The following is a 21429-nucleotide window of genomic DNA, read 5'->3' as shown; positions in this document are numbered from 1 at the left end:
ATTTCAGCTGGCTGCCGTTAAAAAATCTGTTTGCTGTTTTTACTGCCTCAGCAGTGTATGTAAATAAAGGATAGTTATAATGCCATAATTCCAAAGCAATGGACCCTAAACATACTTTGGTGGTTTTGTAAGCCATCCCACTAGGAGAAGTCATAGATATTTTTGTTTCCACCAGCAAAGCATTTCTGCTAGTGTTAGTCTCCTCCCAATACGAAAAGACCATATAATTAAATTCCATAGAGAGGAGAGCCCAACAGCATTGCAAATGCTAGTTATAGAGCCACAAATTGCAATATGCGTTTAAGAATGGCAGAATGTTGTATTTGCTGGCATAGATGTTAGCATCCGGATTTGATTTAAAATAAAATAAAAAAGAATTAAATCTTCATTTTTTTAATCTTAGGAAAGATAACAGCATTTTGGGGGCAGGGAGGGGAAAGAAGCTTTCATAAATATACTGTGCTTGCAAAGCCTCCTTTTCCAGTTTTAATATATTCGGCAGCATCAATATCTCCTCGCTAATATTTTCTATGATGTTTTCCTCCTATCAAAGTTACTGGAGAATAATGCTCACTTTCCTAAACAATAAGTGTTTGCCATAATAACAGGGCTTATTTTAATAAATTAAATCCTCTAATTTGAATCTTGCAGAGTAGATTTCATACACTGTTAACATTCTTTTTCGTACAAAAATCTTACTGTACTTTCGAAGGAAATTAAGAAAGAAAAGAAGAAAGATTTATAGCTACCTTTAAAAGAAAACATTCAAATAAAGGTTGTCCAACATTATAATAATGAAGAGTTGATGGGCTACAGGCCAGAAACCAAAGGGGCTCTGTCTAATTTACATGTAATTTGCATAAATTAATCACCAAAAATATAGACCTCTGCGATAGTATTCCTTTTCTGATATCTTGCTTTCTGAATAGAAATACCCATAAATATGCTGAACAGGAGTCCACCATTAATAAAAAGCTGCCTCTCATTATCTTTTAGGTCACCACACAGGTATGGGAACAGGGTAATATTATGGGCCTGCTTTTGGAAATGTTGTGCACTTATACACACTACGAGTACATCCACCTACTGCTGTTGTGGTTCATGTGGACGTATTTTCTGCAAATTTGAACTGTGTAACTCAGAAACAGTGGTGTAAATGGGCAACAAAGCTCGGTATGGATTGCAAAGGTATTGCCCAGAAAGCAGAGTCAGTACTGGGTCATCTCAGGAGACTTCTAGCTGCCAGTGTCAGAGAAGTCACCACTGAACAGTGCATGCTCATCTCTGCCTGGGCTTCTGCTATGAACAGTTTTAGGGCAATTTTCATGGAGACAGTGGAAACCACATCCCTGAAATATAGGGCATATTCTTCCAGATTTCTAGTTCTTATCCTTAAGTGTGGGTCAGTGAAGCTACTTTTAAAATAAGCTTTTAATATTTTGAAACCTGACAGAACAATGTATTTTTCCTCAGCCTCATTTTCAGAAACAGTTTGGCTCTTTGAACTTGAAATTTCCCTATAAAATTCAGCCAAGTGTTTAAAGTCAGACTAAGCCACTGAATATGAGGTCTTAAAATGGGAAGTGTCACACAACTTTAATGGCAGAGTGGCTTTACCAATTCTGCCAATAGTAAGTGTATGTTTATCTGCTTGAATAACAACATGAACAATCACAGCAACAGAAAGCTTCACTATAATCAAATCTGAATACCACACCAAGCTTTTCAACCACAAAGAGAAACCTCGTACTTGTAAAGGCAGGCTTCAATTATAAGTATAGTTACTTGCTTTTAATTTGATCAGTCCTACATACATCTGGCTTTGATTGAAGTAAATGGCTTATATGAGAAGGCAATTTTATTTGAATATAAAGCATTCGAGCAGAAATATCTATCAACTCCAGAACTGAAGGCAGAGCAGGAGGAGAGAAAGCCATTGCTTTTCCCTCCCCTCATTCTTTGAACCTCTCCTCTTTTTTTCTTCTTCTCTTCTTTTTACATCAACAAAGTTAAAATCCAAAAGCAGGGAAAAATACAGCCTACACTGAGATGCAGATTTTATTCACTGAAACACATTAGCAATGTTAACACATGGGCATACTGAGGATAAAGTAGAATGATGTACGGGAAAAAATTGTGTATTAATACCATAGTCATGAATGGACCTGGTCTTGCATATGCTCCTACTCTCACACACTCAAATGAAACAGCATACTATACTGTTAACATCTCAAATTTGCATATCAGTGTTAATATTTTTAGATATCTGGATTTAATTTCCCAACTTCAAAGCAAATACACCCCAATCCTGCTGACAGATTCATAGAAGGCATTGGTCCAACAAAAATAGGTTTGTATTCATACTAACTTGTAGCATGAGGCAATGATCATGTCTCTAAAGATAGGTAAGATAAATCTGAAGTGGCAGGAATCTGTATGGCTGATGAACACACAGTACTTGGATACCAAAATGCAAGTGCTGGGGGAGATCTCTTTGCCTTCAGTTCTTCTCATCTGTTAACTCACCATGAAACACTATGGTGAGCAAGACTGCGGGCAAGCCTGTTTCAGGTCTAGCTTCACAGCATGGGAAGAAACTACATGGTGAGATCAAATATAAAAGCCAAAGCTTGTACCAAATGAAAGCCAACCTCTGTTGCATGTGATAGATAGAAAGAGACGCATACACATGTTCAAAAGAAGAACTGGCAGCAGTAAGGAGCAGCCTCTTTAATAAAGCCAAGTAAACCTGAGGATAGACAGACATTCAGATGTTCAGGCTGGGAATTCTCCCAATAGAGACATTAGCTGCATAAAAGCATCGCATCTGCTGATGGCACTGTGCCTTCCCTTTGCCACTTCCCCTTTTTATTAAGTGCCAAAGAAACAAACCTATGCCATGTCCTTATTGAAAGCATGTTACTCTTCTATAAAGTCCCTTTAAAGGGACTGAAAAATTCCGTTTCCTCTTGACGTTTTATATGAGTGAAAACAACCTATCAACAAGGCAGGAAGGGAAGCTGTCGGAGTCAAAGAGGATGAGACTCAGCTCCATGGACGGGGGAGAGGGACTCAGATTAGTGGAGGAGCATGAGAGAAGACCCAAAACTATTTGGAGTCCATGGAGGGGATGTCTACATAAGTGTTTTAATTTAGACCAAGAATGAGCTTTGACATGAATCTTCTGATCATCTCTACTTACTGTGCCTCAGTTCCTGTTGTGAAGAGGTGAGGTCTTGGTGTGCTGAACCAGGATGGCTTTGGCCTGGAAGATATGCTCCTAATGTGATCCAAAAACCTGAAATGTGTACACTGTGAGCGTTAGGTCCTCAGCACCAATCGTTTCTCTCTCCACAAAACTACTGCCATTAGGCTTACTAGCCTAGAAATAGCCTAATATGTTGAGCCTGCCCTTGTTCTTGATGCTCTGTTGGTACCAGCTGTTGTGGCACATGCTGAGGGTATTGTGGTCTCATCCCAGCAACATTGTATGTGTGTATCAGGGTTTTTCATCTTCTTCCACTGCTCCCTTCTGAAGCACTACAGTGGTATCGCATATTTTGCTGCCTTGGAGAATGCATGTCAACATTTTCTGGCACCAGTGTGCAAATCGAAATACTGAAATAATTTTGGGAGGACCTAGATGGACTGTATGATCTTAAAAGTCAGTGAATTTCCATGATTTTCAGTGCCTTGATTGTGAGCAGGAGCAATCCTAGATGGCTGAAAAGAGTCCTTTTTTTACTTCCCCTACTGAGAGGACAGGAGTACTTAATCTTTCCTTCAGCTGTGTTGTCCTTGGCTGTGGGAAGTTTGCTTATTATTCTTGTATTAAATGAATGGGAAGAAATGCATAATGTATTGTCTGGGTATTAAATTAAAAGTATAATAAGCATTCTTTGTTAGATCTAGAATGCACTCCTGACAAAAGGGTTTTTTTTCAGGATCACACGTTGTCCACAGCCATGTGGCTACAGTATGGAGTTGCTAGCATACAATAGCAGGCAAAATTTCAACCTCTGCTGAGAGGTAGGGAGAAACATAAAAGGTGTGGCAAGTGTTCTGACGTTGTAGATGTATCTTGTGTACTGAGACATCATATCAGCTCTTCACTTCCACATTCTATGAATTTTAACGTAAGTTTTGCTGTGGTGGAGTCCTCCTAAATGAATACTTTGCAGCTCTAATGTGTATGTCACAGAAAAGTTATCTGTCCAGTCTCTTACTAGAAGCTCGAAATTAGCAGCTGTATTACAAAATGCTAATGTGAAGAGTAGTCACCAATAAATATTGTGATAAAATACTTTCTTTTTTTACTTCCTTTCTATTTCTAACTTTAATCTTACAAACTGTGCTGAAGACTTCAGTCTTCTAATATGTGACTGTGTTCCACCAGTAGATCATTATATCAAATTCAGTCAAAAATGTACGCCTTCATAAACAGGCTTTTCATCTTGATTTTCATCATACGTTGCCCCATAGAACTCTGGTCCATCCGAAGCATTCAGTTTCTCCTCCTCTTAGTATAAAATGTTAATATATGTTAATATATGTTAGTACATTTTTAATATGAACAATAAGTAATAACAATAATGAATAAATCCACAATATTTTTATAATTAGTCAAAAGGGATTTTTTTTAACCAAATAGTATTTCTCAGGTTGTCTGCAATGAATAAATGCAACAAAATGTGTTATAGAATGAGAACACAGAACTGTAATTAATGCAACTTAAGCAAGAAGTGAAAGGAAAGTGAATTGAAGGCTACATTTTGCTAATGATTGGCAACTAGTAATTTAGGTATAGAATTTTTTAAAGTCACTTTAAAGTAATTTAGTTCAAAAATATAATTGAATAAATAGTTAGAAAAGCATATGAATTCTGCTATCATATGCAGCAAAAGTATATTTAAGAATAAAATGGTTTTGTATTTGAATTGAACATTTTCCTTTCACTTAGGGAGAACATAGAATTATATATAAAAACATTACTGTAAATTTTTGAACTATAGATGTCACTGTTCAGTCATAAAATGGAACACTGAAACCTTAATTACTCATCCTGTGATTTCCTCCTACAGTGTTTCTAGATCAGATACTTTCCCAGCTAAAAATAAATCTTCCATAGGGATAGCATCAATACAATACTCAGTGCAGTCTTCAGTTTTGCAATTTTTCAGTCCCAGATCTCTACCTCTCCAGAAGGTTATTCACATTAGCAGAGTGAAATACATACAAGAGACCAAAAAATAATCCCATCTTGCTGATGCAGACCAAACATGCTTTCTGGGAATTCCCAGAGTGGTATTGTAGTATTTCTTCATTAACTTTGCAGCGTTGAAAACAGCAGTGCTTCTATTGCACTCTTTGTAGTAGGGCAACCAAACAGCATGATATTTGAGTATCATCTATTTCATTTATCTTAAATTAAATGGGATTGGACTCTGGACTGAGTAAGCCAGTAAGTCTGGTTCCAAGTATGTTCTCTAAAGCCTGTCCTCATGAAAGAATTCAACTAGAGTAACTGAAAAAAGGAATTGAACCAGATAGAACATAAATGATGTGGCAGCTCTCATGCAGAATTGGTTTTGCATCATGCCCCCTCTGGGCTTTTCCATATTGTTTCTGTGAAATTCTCTTCCTCATAATTGTGCCTTAAACTCCTGGCTTTTTTCCTAGAACGATGTCTTTTAAAATGCCTATCTATAATTTGTATATAGCTTCAGATGTATAGGTATGGATTTTTTTTTTAAGTATATATACATATCTTAAAAGTTCACCACTGTGGAGTGGTGCTTCAGTTATGTCATCTTATCTCCAATAATTCTGACACTATGTTGAGTTGCACTGAACCATTTCAGCTATAATTCCAGCAGTATTAATTGCAGAAACATTTCTTGTTTCAGTTGCTTAATATGACAATTACAGTAAGTTGTTTTGGTATGTGAACCCTATACTTGGGTTTGAACCTTGCCTACAAGTTTTTTGAAAATATCCAGGGAAATTCAGCTAGCTCAATATCTCTAATCCAAGAGTCTTTCTCATCCCAGGGACTACATTAGCCATATTTTCTTACTTTCACAAACTACATGTCCTTGTTCTCTTGGGGTGAAAAGGACTCAGATTTGGATGTTTAATTCACAACATAAAGTGATGCACTGTCTCATTGGATTTCTCTACGACTTCAAATGAAGTTTTTATTAATGGCTTTTTGCCATAGGAAATCATGAAGAGAGTAAAAAAAAATGTCATTTAGTAGTTGGAGGAGGGCACTGATCATTTCAAGAACTGTTTCTGACTCTAATGTTGCTCCTCTGTAGACAAGAAATGTGCAAGTAGGACCATGATTCCAGGGGGTCCCTCTCCACTTGAGCGGAGTTATATCCAATTTGTTCCAGCTTGTGATTAATCAGTTTCTTAATAACAAATGTTGCAACTAATAAGTTCTGGTAAGAGGCAGCATTGACGAGTTCTGCTGGCATTATGAAACTCATGGTTTATACCTTGATCATACGCTTTATTAAAGTGTTAAATATCATTCTCAAGTGTTTTATTATTGCTGTCACATTCCTACTGTGCTGTCCTTGGAAAAGGCAGATGCAAAAAGGTTCTCAGCATGTGCATTTGCTCCTCCATGAAGCCCCACAAGAAGTGTGGGCTGCCGCTATCAGCAAATGTGGTCTGTCTTTCCAAGAAAAAAAAAAAAGTAGGAGATGTATGCTTGATTTAGAATACTTCTGGCAACAAGATTTGTTAGCAGAGGACATTTATTTATATCTGAATCAGGAGGATCAAAACAGTCTGGTTTACAGTGAATCCTCTGGTCCTTGGTTGTAGGCATGAGCTTCAGTAGCCCAGACATCTGATTTATTTCTCTTTGTGTTCCTCACCTTCCAGGATATCAGTGTAATTGCCTCTCCCAATTTACTGGAAGAAACTGTGAGTCAGAGATTACAGCCTGCTTCCCAAATCCCTGTCGAAATGGAGGGTCATGCGATCCCATTGGCAATGCCTTCATTTGCAACTGCAAAAATGGCCTGACGGGAGTAACGTAAGTAAGCTGCTCCAAGTGTGTGACTGGAGCTTTTCAGTTCAGTTGTTCAGTGATGGGGGATGCGGTGCTGATAGGGCGTTCTATACCCAAGTGCTGCTATTTAGATAGCAAAAAGGCAATCAAAACTATTCAGTCAACCCAGGCTTGCATAAAAGCTGAAATTATTGCATTCATTTTTTTAAATCAGAGAATCACAGAATGGTTGAGGTTGGAAGGGACCTCTGGAGATTATCTAGTCCAACCCCCCTGCTCAGGCAGGGGCACCTAGAGCACGTTGGACAGGTCCACATCCAGGCCGGTTTAAAATAACTCCAGAGAAGGAGACTCCACAACCTCTCTGGGCAACCTGATCCAGTGCTCTGTCACTCTCACAGTAAAGGAGTTTTCCTCATGCATGCAGGTGGAACTTCCTGTGTTTCCATTTGTGCCCATTGCCTCCTGTATCTTGGCATCACTGAAAAGAGTCCAACCCCATCCTCTTGACACCTCCCCTTAAGGTATTTGTAGACATGGATAAGATCCCCTCTCAGCCTTCTCTTCTCCAGGCTAAAGAGACCCAGCTCTTGCGGCCTTTCCTCATAAGAGAGATGCTCCAGTCCCCTCATCATCTTCATAGCCCTATGTCGGACTGTCTCCAGCAGTGTCATGTCTCTCTTGTACTGGAGAGCCCAGAACTGGACACAGTCCTTGAGATGAGGCCTCAGCAGGGCTGAGCAGAGGGGCAGGATCACCTCCCTCGACCTGCTGGCAACACTCCTCCTAATGCACCCCAGGATACCGTGGGCCTTCTTGGCTACAAGAGCACATTGCTGGCTCATAGTCAACTTATTGTCCACCGGAAGCCCCAGCTCCGCAGAGCATGGATTTGTGGATGACAAGTTTGCCCAAAAGATCTCTAACTGAATCCTCCTCAACCAAAGGAAAGTTTTCCTTTCTCCAGACTTTCTCTCTCATCTCCAGGCTCTGGAATTCCTGAGGACCAATCTTAACAGCAAAGACTGGAGCCAAGAAGGCATTCTGTAACTCTGCCTTCTCTGTGTCCTTCATCACCAGGGCCCCCACCCCACTCAGCATCGGGCCCACATTTTCCCTGGTCTTTCTCTTGCTGCGGTTGTATTTGAAGAAGCCCTTGTTGTCCTTGACATCCTTTGCCAGATTTAGTTCCAAATTGGCCTTAGCCTTCCTTGTCCCATCCTTGCGTACTCTGACCACATTCTTATATTCCTCCCAAGAGGGCTATCCCTTGCTTCCACATTCTGTGCATTTTCTTCTTCTCGTGGAGTTTTACCAGGAGCTCCTTGATCATCTGTGCAGGTCTTCTGCCCCCTTTGCTGCACTTCTTTTACTTGTAGGGATGCACCACTCGAGCTTGGAGGAAGTGATGCTTGAGTACTAGCCAGCTCTCTTGGACCTCCCTTCCTTCTAGGGCACTAACCCATGGGATTCAAGTAGTTCCCTGAAGAGGCCAACGTTTGCTCTCCCAAAGTCCAGGGTTGCCACCCTATTTATTGGCTTCCTCCCCCCACACAGGATCCCAAACTCCACCACCTCGTGGTCACTGCAGCCAAGGATGCCTCCAAACCTTTCATCTCCAACCTGTCCTTCCTTGTTGGTTAGGACAGGGTCCAGCAGGACACCCCTCTTTGTTGGCTCCTCCACCACCTGTGTCGAGAAGTTATCAAGGATGTGCTGCATGAGCCTCCTGGACTGCTTGTGCCTAGCTGTGTAGCTCTTCCAGCAGATATCGGGGTGAAGTCCCCCATGAGAACCAGGGCCTGTGATCGTGAGGCTACCTCCAGGTCTGTAGAAGGCCTCATCGACTTTGTCTTCCTGATCAGGTGGCCTGTAGTAGACACCCACAACAGCATCACCCATGTTAGCCTGCCCTTTAATCTTTACCCGTAAGCTCTGGACTGGGTCTTCATCCACCCCTAGGCAGAGCTCAATACATTTCAGTTGCTCTCTCACATAGACAGCAACTCCACCACCTTGCCTTCCTGGTCTATCTTTCCTAAAAAGCACATAGCCGTCCATGACAGCATTCCAGTCGTGAGCTATCCCACCATGTCTCTGTAATTATAATGGGATCATGGTCCTGCGACTGCACACAGATGTCCAGCTCCTCCTGTTTATTCCCCATACTGCATTTATTTATGTACAGGCATTTCAGAGAGGTAATTAAGCACGTAGATTTCCCAGGAGGGGTCCAAGAGGATTCCATACAGCCATGTCTCATATGCACATTCCTGGTTTCATATCTACCCACTGGAGTCCTCTCAACTTGAGCTGTGTTTTGTTGGCTTTACAACTCTCCTCTTCCCCCATCCTTCTTTATTTAAAATCCTCTTTAGCAGTTCGGCCAACCTGTTTGGAAAGACATATGTGCCTTGCTTAGTGAGGTGGATCTCATCTCTCCCCATCAGTTTTTGATCTTCAAACAGGATCAAAAGATAGAAATCAAAACTTTATTGCCAACACCAGCGGCGTGGCCAGCCACTTGGAAAATCCATCTGCTTATTCTCCTGCCCTTTCCCCTCATTGGCAGGATTGAGGAGAAGATCGTTTGAGCTCCCAGGCCCCTGACCAGCATCCCCAGAGCTCTGAAATGCTGTTTGATCATTTCCAATTTGCCTTCGGTATCATTAGCAGCCACATGAAAGAGTAGTAAAGGGAGTAGTGTGACGTGTGGACAAGCCTTGGCAGCCTTTCAATGACGTCTCATATATGAGCCACATATAGAGCAGGCAGCAAACCTCTTTAGACAAGAGATCAGGTCGGCAGATAGGTGCCTCCATCCCCCTTAAAATCCTGATCTTGATCACATATGCAGTATAGAAACAGAAAATTCTCTCACTTCCCCTTCAGCATGCTTTTTTTCTCACCTAGCTTGTTTCCTTTTTGTCTGTTTTGTTTTGGCTTTTTATTTTTGTCACCTGTTCAACTATCCTGTTCTGTCTATTTAAGATTCTTGTTTTTGTATTTTTACACTTCTCTAATATTTGCTCATTTTATCTCCAGCCCTAAGTAATTTTACATATTCATTATCTCCACCTCCTTTTTCAAATTAGTACTCTATTTTTTCCTATATTTAGTCTCACTGCTATTCTCTCCTTCAATCCTCCTAATATTTTGTATTGAATCCTGGGAGATGCTTCAAGAAAAGTATAAAAATGCTGAAATTTTCTATTGCACTCTGTGAGCGGCATAAGAATCAAAAAGCCTTTTCTTATAAACTTTATGACCATCCTGATGTTTCCGTTTTATTGTCCTTTTTTATCTGTAGAAAAATGTAAATGCCATAGAATAATATATTCATACAGTCATTTGCAAAATTTGCAAGGTGTTAACTGTAATGGTGCCACTTTGATATCCTAAGTCATCACTTGCAAGGTGGGTTGTTTGCTAGGCATTCTTCAAGATCCCTATTTTCCTTTTGTTCTTTTAAGGTGCGAGGAAGATATCAACGAGTGTGAGAGAGAAGAATGTGAGAATGGTGGCTCCTGCGTCAACATATTTGGTTCATTTCTATGTAACTGCACCCCTGGCTATGTGGGACAATACTGTGGCCTTCGGCCTGTGGTGGTACCCAATATACAAGCTGGGCATTCATATGTCGGCAAGGAGGAGTTAATAGGAATAGCTGTGGTCCTGTTTGTCATATTTGTACTGGTTGTCCTCTTTATCATTTTCCGCAAGAAGGTGTTCAGGAAGAACTATTCACGCAACAATATCACCCTTGTTCAGGATCCAGCAACTGCTGCACTGCTCAACAAGAGTAACGGCATCCAATTCAAGAACATAAGGAACAGTGGAGACAGCAGAAATATCTACCAAGAGGTTGGACCTCCACAGGTTCCTGTGAGGCCAATGGCATATACTCCATGCTTCCAGAGCGACTCAAGGAATAACCTGGACAAGATAGTGGATGGGCTTGCGGTGGAACACCAGGAGATGACAACTTTTCATCCTGAGTCTCCTCGAATACTGACAGCAAGGAGGGGTGTGGTGGTGTGTAGTGTAGCTCCAAACCTGCCTGCTGTGTCTCCCTGTCGCTCTGACTGTGACTCAATCAGGAAAAGCACATGGGATGCTGGGACAGAAAGTAAGTAGTTCTGCGAGCTTTTCTCGCTCTTTTCTGCTATAGGTAAGTGTCACTTTCTGGATGTGGCAGTTACAATAGCACAGGAGTAGCAGAATGAATCAGAAAACTCTCTCTGGTAAATGCTCAGCAAGTATGATGGGGAACACTTTAATGCACTAAGCTGAAGACTAATGCAGTTTAATTTGTTACATTTTACAAAGAGGTGAATCGGTTAAGTTTTGAAAGGATATAATTAACACTAGTCATATGAGTGCTCTACTTATATACATATAAATATGACTAAATACATACTTGTCTCACTCGTTCAGAAAGCAGGTATGAGTGCTTTGAGCATTAGTTCTTCAAGTGATACAAGGCAAGCATCTTTCTTTTTGAAAAAAAAAAGGGATGAATTACTGACTACAAACTCTGTTGGCTTTGGGCAGTTGGTCTCCCAAAGAGGTTTAAAATGTAAAAAATTTCTGCAAGCAGCAGTACTGTTTTGCAAGGGCTTAAATGCACTAATAAATACTTTGTATTTCCAGTGTCTCTGAAATGGAGCAGTAAATCATGCATTACTTATTGAATCACTTTTTCAGTCCATTGCATTCCTGCCTTCATTCAGTGTCAGAGTGTTCACAAAACTTCTGATCCTCACAATTAATCCATTTGTCCTCTGTTTCTCCAGCCTGGTAACATAGTGCACCACCATTCCTGAACAAGCTGTTGTAGATAAGACAAACTTGATATATTCTGTCATATCAGTAAATAGCAGTTTGCAGAGACAGAGCCAAGACCCTACATCATCTATCCTTGAAAGTCAGGACATACCATATGGACTGGGATTTTTTTTTTTTTTTTTTTTTGGTTTTGAGTACTTTCTTCTTAATGCATCTAATTCCATTGTCACCCTGCTTAAACTAAAACTGTCAGATAATACCCCATGATCCAATAACTTTTATAGTCTCATTGTTTTAGACAATATGATCTGGGTAATAGAGAGAGCAGTCTGGTAATACCTCATACCTGTGTCCTGGCACGCACATTTCCATCAAAAACAACACATTGGCAAAGGGCTTTTAGTGAAAATCAGGAATAATTTTCATTTCTTCAAGTTGTATTCTGCGTAAGTTGTGATAATGTTGTGGTAGACCTTTTTAACTATTTAACATGTTAATTGAAAGAATAACCACACAAACCTCCATATGTGTTCTGTTCTATATTCTGTTGGGTGCTTCTGCCAGAGACAGTGCTAGTATCTGAAAGAATTTTTACGTAGCATGAAGACATACCATAGAGATAGACCTCAGCTGTCAAGAAGTGGGAAGCAGCACAGCTTCATTGCTGCAGCACTCACTCCATCTAGCATATACCCTGCTTCTCAGCAGGAGCTAATCAACCATTACTATATGGAGCTGTCTCATGCTGGTTAGAAATATCTACACATACCAGGTGCAAAGCTGCACTTATGTGAATAGCCTGTTTGCAGCACCTGAGTTTGGTCATTCATAATTAGCTTAAGTATCTCTGTGCTTATTATATAGGTTTTTGTTTCTTTTTGTTTCTTATTATCATTCAGAGAATGTATAGTTGAATGTACTTATTTTTGTGTGTTTAATCACATGAGAATTGTCAAGAATTAATGTTTTTGATTAAAAGCAATGTATGTTAGAATCTACTATTTGTCAGCAGCAAAGCCATTAAAATTTGATCCAAGGACCACTGAAGTTGCCCAATAATTTTGTTGAGCTTTGAGTGATCCTTTAATGAGACTCTCAAATTAGGAAATGAACAGTAAAGATAAATGTGACTGTGATCTCTTGTATAAGATATTTATACCACCGTTTTTAAAACTTGCTTTTCTTTGCTGCTGAGACTGCATGGAATGAAAAAGGCAATATTGAATACAGATATTTCTTTCTTGATTATGGTGGTGTGAACCACCTGAAAGGCTGTTTGGGCTTCAGAAGCTTCAGAAGTCTAAGTATCTTTGTCAGCTGCTTTCTTAACCAATAGGTCATTTCCTCTGTCTGAAGGAATTAATTCTATTCTGACAAAAAATAATAGAAGGCTGTTTGGTAGCAACATTTAAATGGCTCCATGGTATAACTAGACAAATGTGCATACCTATAGAGTACTGTTTTGCTTTGTTTTTGCTGTCAATGAAGGTAAAGGGGTTGATGACGCTGAAGAAGTGACCTGTTTTGCAGGAAGTAATAAAGGCAGCAACTCTGAAGTACAGTCCCTCAGCTCCTTCCAGTCAGATTCAGGTGATGACAATGGTAAGAGATGCTTTTGTCTTTATTATACTGGGGATAAAGAGTTTCAGCTCTTCCTCTAGTATTATTAAAAATATTTAGGAAACATCTGGAAAACCTTTTAACAATACTGGAAGTCAGAAAGTCCAGGCTTCAAACACTTTTTTGTGGATATTTTTAAAATTATACAACTGTAATTAGAATCTTGATGCTTGAGGCTGCTGTATCACTACTAAGCTTTACAGTGCATTAGAGGTGTGATATAGTAGGGCCCCTTCAACAACGTGCAGGTTGACTAATAGGTAACAAGCTTAACTGTAGAATTTCTATCATTTTCCCTCTTAACACAGGATCACTTTCATGTTTCATCAGTCAGTTCAAAGGAATTTCTGTGCAGTGTGCCAGGTCTTATTCATGGTTCCAACAAAACTCTGCTAGAGCTCCACATGCAGCAGTGAGCAATCTCTGGTGACTTGGCCTCTTCCTGGTAATCACAGCTGAACGAACAATAGAGCACCATTAAATCCTTGCTTGGAGAATATTAGTTGCCCACTGTCATGTCCTAGATCATTATCTCAGTGGGTGACATGGGCAGAGACATATACAGCCTGAATGAGACCTACTAAGTCAGATGAAACATTTATTCCTAAGGCCCATGTATGTTGAGTGGTGGGTCTGAGAAAAGGAAGGCTGTTTCTGCCAGGGAGGGATGATGGATGTCAGGGAAGCCTCATTCAGATACACAGAAAAAGATTACTACAAAGAAATTGCACTTACAGTCCTCAGTACCAGTTAATGAACTGTCTGGAGACTCAGTTGCAAAGTTCTGTCATGCAGCTTTTCCCTAGATAGTCTTAAATGTTGGAAAAAACCCTTAAACTGAAGTGTACTTGCAGTTCCTTTTGGTTCAGCTGTGGCCTTTTTCCATCATGAGTGTTTTTGTCAAGTTTTTCAGTGCTTTTCAGACATCTCTTCCCTGCAAAAAAAGAAAAGTGGTAGTGTTACTTTTACTTTAATAATTACTCGGGTATTTATTTATTGTACATATGGTTACTTTTTATATCTGCTAAATACTAATAAGGCTTTTCAAGTATTGGATCCTGCCCCCATTTAAATCAGTTCTACAGAACCCTCTGAAGCTGGATTGGGCCTTCTGTGCCCATTCATATTTAGTGAAAACTGCATTTAAAATATGACCTTTAAAGACAGGAATTTTAGTTCAAGGTCTAAACAAATTAATGCTCAGATATCTTCAGAGAGAATGAAGGAAATGACTTAAATCATCCAAGTCACTTTACAGAGGTCAATGCCAGACAGCATGCTCTGTTTTTTTTGCAGTGGCAGAGGAGGAGGGAAGGTTTGCAGTAGAAGAGCCTAAAATATAAATACAAACATAAGCAAGCATGTACACAATAACATTCTTGAATATAGGGGCTAGAGAATATCCCTCTTTAAGCCATAAATTCTTTCCTTTTCTGTTATTTTAATTCTCTGCACTTCCATCTAGCTAATGCTATTACAGGAAACAACCCTGCAAAGGTTAAAAGGTTATCAGTGAAACTGCAACAAATGCAATTCAGCATCCATGTTCTTCAGGGATATAAGAAAGGATGCTCCTTCTCCATGTTTCTCCCAAAGCTGAGAGAAATGTTGCCGGGTGCTTTCTTGGCTAGACAGGGAGGACCACACAGGCTTGTTCATGCTTCTGAAGAAATTATTGTGCTAATACTGTGTTATGAAACCAGTCAACCAGTTCTGACTGGGGACACATATTTTGTACCAGAGCAGTGGGATCTGCCGGAGGTGTGAATAGCTCATGTAAATATGTCAACTCTGAATGGAAGAGCTATGACAAAAGTGGGTTTTTATGTTGCCATTTCACATCAGGCACTGGCTGATTGTGCTGCAAAGTCTAAGTAACTGCTGTGTAATGGCACCAATTTTTACTCCAGAGCAGTGCTGGTTTTCAATATTCTGCCCTGTGCCACCTCTTATGTTGAGTTGTCTGGGAGTGGAAGTTTCCCTCCGAGCAGGCTCTTCTGTGAGTATGCTCAGCTCAGTGCCCACTAGAGCCAACCCTTAACTGCAATGGGGAGATTATGCTGGCCCTGATTTTTTGACCTTTAGTTTTTCCCTCTCCCTTGCCTATAACTCCGAGTTCCTTGGCGGAAGCACTGCTTTCCCTTCTCCTGTCACCCTGTTTCCCATTTGGCTGACCCTCTCGTTAGCAGAGGAGCGAACCTTTGGTGGTGGGTCTTTGTTTCCAGCTCTTCCCCACCCTATCTCACTAAGGTCAATGGGAAAGCCAGGACTAGGATGCTGCTGTGACCTTACTGCTGAGGTGATGGGTCAAAGCTCCTCTTGTGGCTCTATTCCCAGCCACACAGGAGCTAATTACATGGTGTCACTAATTTTTGCTTAATGCTTATTATACATTAGCCAATACAAGTCTCCCTTGCTTATACAATTTCCAGTGCCACTGACGGCATATGCATGCTCAGCTTAGCACTACAATATGATGTCTTTGGCTTATCAAGACTCTTCTTGCAAAACATTCACTGACTGAGGAAACTGAGGACTAAGAAAATTGGATGAGATCCTTGATCTCTTGCCCAAAATTTAAGAGGCTTCAACATGTTCAACCTATGTTTGAATGGTGCTACTATTGTTAACACATTTTCCTTGGTCTCTAGGTCTATTGGCTTTGTGACACCAAAAAGTGTTTCTGGCTCAGGTTTTTGAGTCCCCAGCTCGGCCTGCTCCAAAGCAGTCAATTGTCTCAGAGTGATTAAAGATAGTGGAAGACAGCTAGGTTCAGTGTCTACTAAAGATAATGGGAGCTTCCCCACTGTTTTAAATGGATTTGGTCTAAAGTTCTTGAGTGCCAGAGTGTCAGCCTGTCCAAACTCCAGATCGCTGAAAAGACCACACATTGTAGCCCTGTTTGGCTCTGTGTTAAATAATTGCATTGTCCATGTTAACGATTTCAAGGGAAAAGTATGTTTTGGTAAAACAGTTGCAGGGCACAGGGCATTTGTGAATATATTGTGTCAAATGGAGATTAAATTTTGAACCAAACCTACTTGACTGTGTCCTTTTAATTACAGCAGTACTGCTTAATGTCCCAAAGGCATTATACTGAACAGCACGTACAGTAAATAAGTTAAACATTCCTGTTAGGAAGTAGATTGAGGGCTTAGCACCTTCTGAGATTGTGTGATGGTCTAAAAGATAGTGATCCCTTGAAGCACAGGACACTGTCTCTGGAGACCTTTAAGCAAAAATGAATTAGAAATTAGTGTCAGGTAGACAAGATACTGCTTTGGTTAATTGAATCAGTTGGCCAGTCTGTTTGAATTTATGTAGTGATATACTTCATCCCATATGCCTTTTTTGGAAATGCTGCTTTGAAATTTATCACCATTCTGAAAATGTATGGGATTATCTGAAATGAAATGCCCTGCAGCCTGCTGCATAAATCATGAATTGGTTGGCAGCCTTTTTTTTTCCAGTGTCACTTCTGTTTGTTTGAGAGAATTTATTGTGGTAACATATGATGTGTGTTGTAAATACTAACCTGAAGCTGTCCTTCCCCTCCCTTTATTTTCTGCTTTCCCTCCCATGCAAGCTTCCATAGTGACTGTCATACAGCTTGTCAACAATGTAGTTGACACTATAGAAAATGAAGGTATTTATTTATTTTTTCTTTATTGTTATGCAACAATGCTTCCTGTTTTCATTGTGAAACATTCCAGCAGAACCTCACTAATCTACACTGACCAGCAAAACCATGGCAGGTGACTGAGATTTGCAAAACAGCATGTGCACCAGCAAACTCAAGAACACAAGAGTGATGTATCTTTGGGTAATTTGAGATGATAAAAAAGGTGTCAAAGCCCTTCATCCTCTTCTGTTCAAGTCAATGTTTTTTTTGCTTGCTTTTTTCCATTGCCTTTCGAGAAAGTAGGATTAAGTTTATAATGCAGCCAAATCATTGTGATTATCCTGTCTGCAGAGGCTGGGAAGCTGAAGAAGATGGAGGAAGGCTGTAAAATATCCCAGGTAGCAGTAAAGTTGGATTATAAACTCCATGGGATCATGTGGAAAGGTGAAAAGTGCTGTTAGGCAGGTAGCCAGTTTGCCCGAAGTAACATAGTGTCAAATAGGGTATGTGTAGACAGCACCCCTGGATGTCACGTAGTAAGGCAGCCAGGCTAGCTGCCATTGCCTTTGCTCATTGGAGCTGGTCTGTACAGTGGATAGACCATCACGGCTGGATCCAGAGACCCAATACTCAGCCCTTCCACTGACTGCCTAAGTAACCCTAAACAAACTGTGTTACAAGCAAACTGGTTTCCCTATCTGTAAAAGAGGAGTGTCACTATTTTCCTCTTTTGTAAAGTATTTTTTAATCTACTCATGACATGTGATGTATCAAAGCTAAATACTATTTTTACTTATTTTTGCTTCATTTATCTTACCCTGGGGAAAAGGTCAATTCATCATAAACTTATGAGTCTAAAATTTCATCTATCTTTAACAAAATTAAGCCAGCTTTGAAAAATGCAGCTAACCCAGCCTGAATGCTGTTTAAAGATGATCAAATAAGTTATTTCTGTGAAGTAACTGATTTTTCTCTTAAGATATTCTCACAGCAGTTTTGAAAAGTGCATTTAGTCTTACCTAATGATGACACTTAAATATTTGTCCATAGTACTTTTACTGATTTCCTGAAATGTATGAATGGCCTACTTCTGGCTGTCCCATAGAAATTTAACTCCACTCAAAAAATACAAAAATTAGAAAATTTAACACTGAAAAGAAAGCACAGACTGTAAATGGTCCTGTTTTCCTATGGAAAAGCTTGAGCAAACGCATTTGCTCCCCATCACGCCTTAAAAGGTTAGAAAAGGGCAGTCTGGCAGCAATTTTGAGGCCACTGTCAAATTCTTTATGTGCGACCTGTTAATCTTACATATTCTGCAGCAGAGCTGGCCGAAAGCAGTGGATTTTGTTAGACACGCAGGAACTCACAGTGCATCACTGGCAGAAACATTGCCCAGAAACAGCAGGAGGAAAGGGCTCAAGCAGCGGGACAAGGGGCTCCTGCCCACGGGAGCTGTGAGTTGTGCAAGTCAGCAGATTAGTGAGGTTCTATTGGATCGCGAAACGACGCAGCTCGGAGGTACCTGACACATCTTGGTGCAATGCCATTGCACTAATGGAAAAACAGCAAAATCTACTCGAAAGAAGAAGAAAGGAGAGAAAGAGAAAAGTGTTTAGGGCCGGTTCAGATAGTGCTGCCAAACCTGCAGTAAGCCCAAACCTCGTCACCCCAGGCTAATAAACACTGATTAGAAAGCTACTGTCTATCTAACAAATAAATCACTATCACCCCATACACTGTGTGATGATAAGCAAGGGCAAGAGTGGTGTTCATAGAGAGAGGCCTGGAGAATAGTCCTCTCTCTCCATTTGTCTCATCCCTGGTTTAAGCCCAGAGATTAATGCCAGAGAGGGCTATTATCCAAACAGACCTTCTCCAACACTACAATCCAGAGACCTTGCCCAGTGACTTCTTGCATGAAGCCCAATAACCTGTGGCTGAAGAAAAGCATCTCATTTAGAAACCGCTACAGCTTACTCTCCCCTCTTGTTTCACATAAAACCTCTTTCCTTGCTCTCTCCCTACGCCTGCACCCTCTCCATGCTGGAATGCCTCGCTCCTCACCAGCTAGCATGGCAGTGCAGGTGGGGCGGTGGGTTTGGGGTTGTGGGCCACTGTAGCTGATGGCCCCATTAAATGGCTTTGTATTCTATTCTATTCAGGTTCTTATACCGTGCCCATCACCATGGTATCTGAGCCCAGGTGGGCCCAGATTTGTTTGAACCGGCCCTGAGAATGGTAGATTCTTATTTTTCTGTTTCAAAGTGAACAAGTGAGAGAAAAATGTACTTTGCAATTATAGACCTTACAGATGGCGGATAGCCCTTTCTGTATTAAGAATTCCAGCTCTAATGTAATTCCATATCTATGAGGGTAAATAATTAAGACACGATAGAGAAGGAATATAATACACATGACATAATCATTTCTTTATGTATGTCTGTGTTTGACTGGGCAAGCTTATCTTGTACGTTAAAATAAAGAGCAATTAAAAATGCTGCTAAAATGACACTGAGCAGTTGTACCTTAGAAATATGCATGCAAAGAGGTTTGTGTTTTCATGTGTGATAGCATGCTGGTAACCAGCTCCGAGTTACCAGTGTTTACTTTTCACTTTGTATCTGACAGTGTCTGTAATGGATCAAGGACAGAACTACAACAGAGGTGACTTTTCTTAGACACTTTCTGCCTGTTGACCTGTGCTGGGGCGGGGAGGGCAACGGTCTGATCTTTCTCACTTTGATCTGCTTCACACGTCCTGTTTCGTTTGCGTTCTATTGTGTTCAAATGCTGCATGAGAATGGCCCCTTTTTTTATTTCAGGATCCAGTTTTCAGTGTCTCAGTCGATCGGATTGTTTGCTTATACACTTTCTTTCCTGAAACAAAGTCATTGGAGGTGGAAGGGGAGATTCAGTGTGATATCACAAGCATGCTAATTTCATTTGTATTTTTTTTCAATTAACTGTGGAAAGCGTTAATTCGAGATTTCTATCATTTTGATTTCTTATCCTCATAATTTCTAATACAAACTAGTAGCATCCTAAAATGTAAAATGCTTTAGAGTGGTCATGTTTTGTTTCTTTGCTTGTCTGCATTATCATAATACATTTTTTTTCTTCTCTCCTACCCCTCCGGTCAGAGCATGGCTGACCTGCGTCAATGGCCTGCGGCGCATGCTGTGATTTAAATAGGTTGTGAGGATTAAGAGTTTGCTCTTTAGCAAGTGCATGCAAGGCAGCTTGTTTCCATCAGAGGCTCCATCCTAACAGATTGCTGCGGTTCTGTCTCCCACTGCAGCGTATCACTGGGATACCTCTGACTGGATGCCAAGTGCGCGTTTATCCGACATTGAGGAAGTACCCAATTTTGAGACAGCAGATGGAGGCTCTGCTCATCATGGCAGTAACAGAGAGCTGGAAACAGATTATTACCTTGGTGGCTACGACATCGACAGCGACTATCCTCCCCCTCACGAAGAGGAGTTTTTAAGCCAGGACCAGCTACCACCTCCTCTTCCAGAGGATTATCCGGACCAATATGAAACCCTTCCACCCTCGCAGCCAGTCTCAATGGCAAGTACACTCAGCCCCGACTGCAGGCGACGACCGCACTTCCACCCTAGCCAGTACCTCCCCCCTCATCAGTTCCCCAATGAGACGGACACTGCAGGGTCTCAGACTGGGAATGAATTTAGTACTTTTGCTGTTGGCCCAAGCCAGAACACAGAAAATGTTGGTGCAGGTAAGATGCCCTTATCCTTGCACAACTCTCTAGATGCCTCCTCCTCTGACGTCTCAGCCAGCTGCGGCTTTGATGACTCTGAAGTAGCCATGAGTGACTATGAAAGTGTGGAGGAACTCAACCTAGAAAACGTTCACATTCCATTTATGGAGACCCAGCATCAGACACAAGTGTAAAGGAAACTCCCTTCTTCTTCTTCCTCTTTTTTTTTTTTTTTTTTTTTTTTTTTTTTTTTTTTGGCATCTGGTCCAATTATTAGTATAAATATTGAGAAGAAATTCTGCTAAAGGTATATCTATATATATTGGGCAAGACAAAAATACACTATAACCCATTATTAACTTGTTCAGAAATAATACTGTATGTGCAGACACAAAGAGACCAATTGTGAGAAGTGTTACACATCACAAAATTGTTCCAGGCAATCTGGAGAGTGTGTACCCTCTATTTATTAGCAAGAGTAGAACAGAGTTTTTGAGGTGTGTGGGGGGGAAATCTCGTTGCTATATAATTTCTTTCTTTATGCCCACTTCCTTCAGGGTTTGGGCATTTTTTTGGTATTATTAAAAGTGTTACAGTTTTATAATCTCCCCGTAGCATTAGTGAACTGGTATGGATCATTGCAAG

At 40.6% G+C, this 21429-nt stretch overlaps 1 protein-coding gene across 1 annotated transcript in view; it reads left to right on the top strand.

Annotated features, from left to right (window-relative positions):
- FAT3 (FAT atypical cadherin 3) overlaps positions 1-20978 on the top strand; it is a 428821-nt gene extending 407843 nt beyond the window's left edge. Inside the window, exons 24-29 of the mRNA XM_062577955.1 lie at positions 6898-7051; positions 10501-11156; positions 13304-13417; positions 17022-17081; positions 19689-19724; positions 20359-20978. Of these exons, the coding sequence (XP_062433939.1) occupies positions 6898-7051; positions 10501-11156; positions 13304-13417; positions 17022-17081; positions 19689-19724; positions 20359-20978 (1640 nt within the window). The remainder of the gene's footprint in view (positions 1-6897; positions 7052-10500; positions 11157-13303; positions 13418-17021; positions 17082-19688; positions 19725-20358) is intronic.
- The last annotated feature ends 451 nt before the right edge of the window (positions 20979-21429 follow it).

This window comes from Rhea pennata, chromosome 1, assembly GCF_028389875.1.
Source record: "Rhea pennata isolate bPtePen1 chromosome 1, bPtePen1.pri, whole genome shotgun sequence".
In the NCBI taxonomy this organism is placed as follows: Eukaryota; Metazoa; Chordata; class Aves; order Rheiformes; family Rheidae; genus Rhea; species Rhea pennata.
The sequence above is the reverse complement of the archived record's forward strand: the minus strand, read 5'-3'. Positions and strand labels throughout refer to the sequence as shown.